Source organism: Leptonychotes weddellii, chromosome 1, assembly GCF_054177405.1.
Source record: "Leptonychotes weddellii isolate Sample4059 chromosome 1, ASM5417740v2, whole genome shotgun sequence".
NCBI classification, from domain to species: Eukaryota; Metazoa; Chordata; class Mammalia; order Carnivora; family Phocidae; genus Leptonychotes; species Leptonychotes weddellii.
The window spans coordinates 6,603,743-6,609,906 of NC_138369.1; the positions used below are offsets into that span (position 1 = coordinate 6,603,743).

A 6,164-nucleotide genomic window follows, 5' to 3' on the forward strand; every position below is an offset into this window, starting at 1 on the left:
CGCATACCCGGCGTTTCTCTTCGGAAAAGGGACGCCAAGCCGGAAGAGAATGGCGACGGCCGCCCTGAAGAGATTTTGGTCCCGAAACCGTGAAGAGTCTGGTGTCCCAGCGGCCGCGAAGCCGGGCGTGTGGACGCGGTTGGGTGAGTAGCGGCGGGAGGGGGCGGGGGGGTGGCCGCAGCGGCCTGCTCTCACCTGTTCGTTCTGCTTCTCTCCCCTCAGGTTCCTGGGCCCGCGTGCTGCTCCGAGACTACGCCGAGGCCTGCGGGGACGCGGCGGCGGCGGCGCGGGCTCGGCCCTGGCGGGCGGCCGTGTACGCGGGACTGCTGGGCGGCGCGGCGGCCTGCTGCGCGCTGGCGCCGAGCGAGGCGGCCTTCGAGGAGGCGCTGCTCGACGCGTCGGGAACCCTCCTGCTGCTGGCCCCGGCCACGCGCAGCCGTGCCTCGGAGGACTACGTGCAGCGGCTGCTGTGGCTGCGGGGGCGCGGCCGCCTCCGCCACGCGAACCTGGGCCTCTGCGCGCTCGTGTACGAGGCGCCCGTCGACGCTGAGGCCAGCCTCTACCAGGCCCGCTGCCGCTACCTGCAGCCCCGCTGGGTCGACTTCCCGGGCCGGATCCTGGACGTGGGCTTCGTGGGCCGCTGGTGGGTGCTGGCGGCCCGGATGCGCGACTGCGACATCAACGACGAGGAGTTCCAACACCTGCCGGCCCATCTGCGCGTCGTCGGGCCGCATCAGCTGCTTTCCGAGACCAACGAGCGGCTCTTTGATGAGAAGTACAAGCCTGTCGTGCTCACGGACGATCAGGTGGACCAGGCGCTGTGGGAGGAGCAGGTCTTGCAGAAGGAGAAGAAGGACAAACTCGCCCTGAGCGAGGCCGACTCCCTGGTGCGGTCGGAAGTCCCCAGATGAGACCCAGGCCTGGGTCGGGATCGGGCCCCGAGCCCTGGCGGACCGCCTGCCCGGGATGGCGCAGCGGGTGTGAGCGAGCCTCAGGTGCAGAGTGACTTAAATAAATTATGTGCAGAGTGTTCTTTTCCTGGGTTTTCACAGCCTTTTTGGCCACTCTCCCTCTCCTCTCGTTCCTTGTTAGCTGAAGCCAATTCAGAATTAGCTTGGTCTAGGTCTAGGTTTAGGTCTTGGTTCGTCTAGGAGTTGGGGGAGAGCAAAAGCGACAAGACCACGTAATGTTTATCACTGCCAGAGTGAGTAATGAGCCTTACATAACATACACACATAAGCCTTTTTCTTTGAGCCTCATAGTCTTTAGACGAAGGTTAATCACGTTTGTCAGGTGACTCCAAAGCTCTCCTAAGACCATTCAGATACTCATTTTAAATTTGGAGCTGAAAAGTTTATCCTCTTTCATTTTCATGAGTAGCATTTTTAGTTATTTTGAAATAAAGTTAAAAAATAGTTCCAGGGGTACCTGGGTGGCTTAGTCGGTGAGGCGTCTGCCTTCTGCTCAGGTCATGATCCCAGGGTCTTGGGATGGAGCCCTGCATCTGGCTCCCTGCTCTGTGGGGGTCTGCTTCTCCCTCTCCCTCTGCCCCTGCTCCTGTGCCCTCTCTCTCACCCTCTCAAATAAATGAACGGAATCTTTAAAAAAAAAAAAGTTTCAGAGGAAAGTGGAAAAAATAGAACAAAGGCATTCTCTGTACCCTTCACCCAACTTACCCCAAATAGTAATGTTTTACAATAAACCATACCAAACCAGGAGATTGCCAGTGGTATGACTACAGATTTTACAGGGAATATTTTTGCAAAAACAACCTTTTTGCCCTACATATGACAGTGATGTTAAAGTGATTTGGAAGGGAAAAGGATTTTTTGATCTGGAATTATCTATGGAATCATAGATTCTGTTTATATTTCAGTAACCCTGGAAACCCAGAATCCTATGGAATGGAATAGGTGGTTAGTATACAAAGCTGGTACTTAGGTTGTGATAATCCTACTTTAAAAACAGGAATGAGATTACCTCTGTTACCTAGGTGGCCTGTGGCTAGTTAATGAAACCAGGACATGAGGGGTTGCCTGGCTGGCTCAGTCGGAAGAGCATGTGACTCTTGATATTGGGGTCATGAGTTCAAGCCCCATGTTGGGTATAGAGATTACTAAAAAAAAAACAAAAAGCAAAAATAGAAATTTAAAAAACCCATGAAACAACCATTTTTGTTGTGATGTTTGAGTTCATGTGTTTTGCCATTCAGTTTTGATACTTAGACCTTCATACTAGGGGTATGCTGGACACATGGTGATTTTTATATCCTTATTTTGGGGACAGGAGCATCTTGTAAGTCAAAATCTTCATTTTACAATGGAAAAACTGATGTTCAAAAGTTGATTTTTCCAAGGCTGTGGCAGAGCCATGATTCAAACTGTAACTCCCAACCCTGTGCGTTAATCCTCAAACTCAGGCTCCTATATTTGATCCTAATAACATCCTGCCAGATGTTATTAAATGCTGCTATCATTAACCATGAATAAAAATTGAATACAGAAATAAGTGAATATAAAAAGAAATGTAATGAAAACAAAAGGCAAATGATACTAAATTATAATCTTACAGTGTTACCCTAAAGACTTGGCCTAAAGCCTGATGTTTCTGTTCAAGAAAGCAATATTAACCAACCTGAGGGAAAGGTTTAAGACACACTGGCATCAAGTGAGACTTGTTTCTCACTGTGATCAGAAGTATTTTTTTTTTTTAAAGATTTTATTTATTTATTTGACAGAGGGAGACACAGTGAGAGAGGGAACACAAGCAGGGGGAGTGGGAGAGGGAGAAGCAGGCCTCCCACTGAGCAGGGAGCCCGATGCGGGGCTCGATCCCAGCACCCCGAGATCATGACCCGAGCCGAAGGCAGACGCCCAACGACTGAGCCACCCAGGCACCCCTCACTGTGATCAGAAGTATTGAGAGAGAGCTGCATGGCCTCACTGCCTGAGTTGGTTATTAAATGCCACTTCTGACATTCAGCCAGGGTGTGTCCCATGCAGACCCCCTGTAGGTGTGAAGCTCAGAGGAGTAGTTGGCAATAAACGACAAATCAGTGTTCCTAGGGATTTTGGGGCTTAGTGTAGGCCTACAGTCTTCATGGCTTTGTCTTTGGTTGGAAGGTCAGCCTTTCCCAGAGAGTCCTACCATGTTTTTGCTCCCCTCTCCAGTACCTCTTGCCTCCTGAGTTGTTGTAAAGCTCATGAACTGGAACTGTCAGATCAGAGAAGGGGACTGGGTGTTGGGGTATACACAGGCAATTGCATCAAAAACACCACTTAGAAATAATTTTAACCAAGAAGCTGAAAGACCTGTACACTGAAAACTACAAGACATTGATGAAAAAAAAAAAATTGAAGACACATAAATGTAAAGATATTTAGTGCTCATGGATGGGAAGAATATTGTTAAAATGTCCATACTACCCCAAACAATCTACAACTCTACCAAAATTCCAATGGCACTTCACAGAAATAGAAAAAAATAAATCCTAAAATTTGTAGGGAACCACAGAAGCCCTTACATAGTCAAAGCAATCTCAAGAAAGAACAAAGCCGGAGGCATCACGCTTCCTCAGAAAGTGTATTACAAGGTACAGTATTCAAAACAGTATGATATCAGTATCAAACAGACATGCAGATCAATGGAACAGAACAGAGAGCCCAGAAATAAACCCATGCAATATGGTTAATTAATTTACAACAAAAGGGCCGAGAACATACAGTGGGTAGAGGACAGTCTCTTCAATAAATGGTGTTGGGAAAACTGGGCAACCACATTCAAAAGAATGCAACTGGGCCACTATCTTGCACCACACACAAGAAGTAACCCAAAATGGGTTAAAGAACCTAAGACCTGGGGCGCCTGGGTGGCTCAGTCGGTTAAGCGTCTGCCTTTGGCTCAGGTCATGATCCCAGGGTCCTGGGATTGAGCCCCACATTGGGCTCCCTGCTCGGTGGGAAGCCTGCTTCTCCCTCTCCCATTCCCCCTGCTTGTGTTCCCTCTCTCGCTGTGTATCTCTCTGTCAAATTAAATAAATAAATAAATAAATAAATAAATAAATAAATAAATAAATAAATATCTTTAAAAAAAAGAACGTAAGACCTGAAACCATAAAACTCCTAGAGGAAAACAAGCAGTAAGTTCCTGGACGTCAGTCTTGGTGATGATTTTTTTGGATTTGGCACCAAGAACACAGGCAACAAAAGCAAAAAATAAATAAATGTAATGACAGCAAACTGAAAAGCTACACAGCAAAGCAAAGCATCAACAAAATGAAAAGACAACTTACCAAACGGGAGAAAATATTTCTAAATCATATATCTGATAAGCAGTTAATATCCAAAATATATAAAGAACTCATAAAATTCAATCACAAAAAAAATCTGATTAAAAAATGGGCAGAGGACCTGAATATACTTTTTTCCAAATAAGACATACAGATGGCCAACAGGTACATGAAAAGATGCTCATCATCACTAATCGTCAGGGAAATGCAAATCCAAACCATAATGAGGTGTCACCTCACACCTGTGAGAATGGCTCATCTCAAAAAGACAAAAAAGAACAAGTGTTGGCCAGGACGTGGAGAAGAGGGAACCCTCACGCACTGCTGGGATTGTAAATTAGTGTAGCCACTGTGGAAAACAGTATGGAAGTTCCTCAACAAATTAAAAATAGAACTAACGTATATCCAGGGATGCCTGGATGGCTCAGTCGCTTAAGCCTCTGACTCTTGATTTTGGCTCAGATCATGATCTCAGGGTCCTGGGATGGGAGCTCCGGATCCGGCTCCCTGCTCAGCAGGGAGTCTGCTTGTCTCCCTTTCCCTCTGTGGCCCCCCCGCCCCCCCCAGGCTCTTTCTCTCTCTCTGAAATAAATAGATCTTAAAAAAAAACCTGTATGATCCAGCAATTCTGCTCCTGGATATTTATCTGTAAAAAACATTAACTCAAAAAGATATATGCACCCCTATGTTCACTGCAGCAATATTTACAATAGCCAAGATATGGAAACATCAGTGGATGAATGGATAAAGAAAACGCAGTGTGTGTGTGTGTGTGTGTGTGTGTGTATGTGTATGATAAATTTTATTACTGAGCCATAAAAAAAGAAGGAAATCTTGCCATTTGTGTCAACATGGATGGTCCTTGAGGGCATTATGCTCAGTGAAGTGAAACAAAGACAAATGCCATATGTGGAATCTAAAAAAAGCCAGAACAACAAAGAAAAAGACCAAAACATGAGCTCGCAGATACAGAGAAGAGATTGGTGACTGCCAGAGGATGGGGGCGGGGTGGGCAAAATGGGTGAAGGGGTCAAAAGGTACAAACTTTGAGTTATTATAAAATGAATAAGTCATGGGGGTGTAATATATAGCATGGTGACTACAGTTTATGATATTGTATATTTTTTTTAAAAAGTAGGGCTTGGGGGCGCCTGGGTGTCTCAGTCGGTTGAGCATCTGCCTTCGGCTCAGGTCAAGATCTCAGGATCCTGGGATGAGCCCCACTTCGGGCTCCACGCTAAGTGGGGAGTCAGCTTCTGCTTCTCCCTCTGTGATCACCACTCTCGCTCCCTCTCAAATAAATAAATAAAATATTTTTTAAAAAGTAGGGTTTGAATCTCACCTTTCACACTTACTTGTGACTGACCTAGGACAAGTGGAATGACTTCAGACCTCAAGTTCCTTATCTGTAAATGGGAATGCTTCTGCCCAGGGTTGTTAGGAAAATCAAAACCACAAGAAAGCACTTGGTACCCAGCATGCATTTGCATTCCATGGTGTGTCTGCCTGGGTGAGATCATGGCTCTGAATCCATGCCCCAGACTTCCGCGTTACCCTGGAGGGGTTGCTGCCCCCAGCCTTGCCCAGAGCCCAGCCGGCATGGATGGAACTTGGCCCAGGGCTACCCATGGGGAGTGCTCAGTAAATGGAGGACCGACAGAGCCTGGAACTTGTCTCTCAGAGCCCAAAGACACTTGAATACAGTATGAACATTTTCCAGTTCTCCCTTTTTCTTAAAATGTATTCTTAATGAGCTTTAATTATTTCCGCTTTCCCAGCCAGTCCTGGGGTTGGCTCGAAGTCCTCGGAGCAGGCTGTTGTAATCAGAGCGTCCAGCAGAGGGCACCAGAGATTTGGCTCAGGAGCCAGCTCCAGG

General features: G+C 47.0%; 1 protein-coding gene across 1 annotated transcript; it reads left to right on the plus strand.

The window, feature by feature from the left end:
- The first annotated feature begins 18 nt into the window (after nt 1–18).
- TIMM29 (translocase of inner mitochondrial membrane 29) lies at nt 19–1,036 on the plus strand. Its single transcript, XM_006741042.3, has 2 exons — nt 19–143; nt 223–1,036. Exons 1-2 carry the CDS (start codon nt 50–52, stop codon nt 909–911), a joined length of 783 nt encoding a protein of 260 aa, XP_006741105.1. The 5' UTR covers nt 19–49; the 3' UTR covers nt 912–1,036.
- The last annotated feature ends 5,128 nt before the right edge of the window (nt 1,037–6,164 follow it).

What these genes read in the sequence shown, in the direction of transcription:
- TIMM29 (XM_006741042.3), top strand. Translation starts at nt 50, where the DNA reads ATGGCGACGGCCGCCCTGAAGAGATTTTGGTCCCGAAACCGTGAAGAG. An exon ending in GGGCGTGTGGACGCGGTTGG is followed by an intron (nt 144 to 222) that starts GTGAGTAGCGGC and finishes CTCTCCCCTCAG; the next exon opens with GTTCCTGGGCCCGCGTGCTG.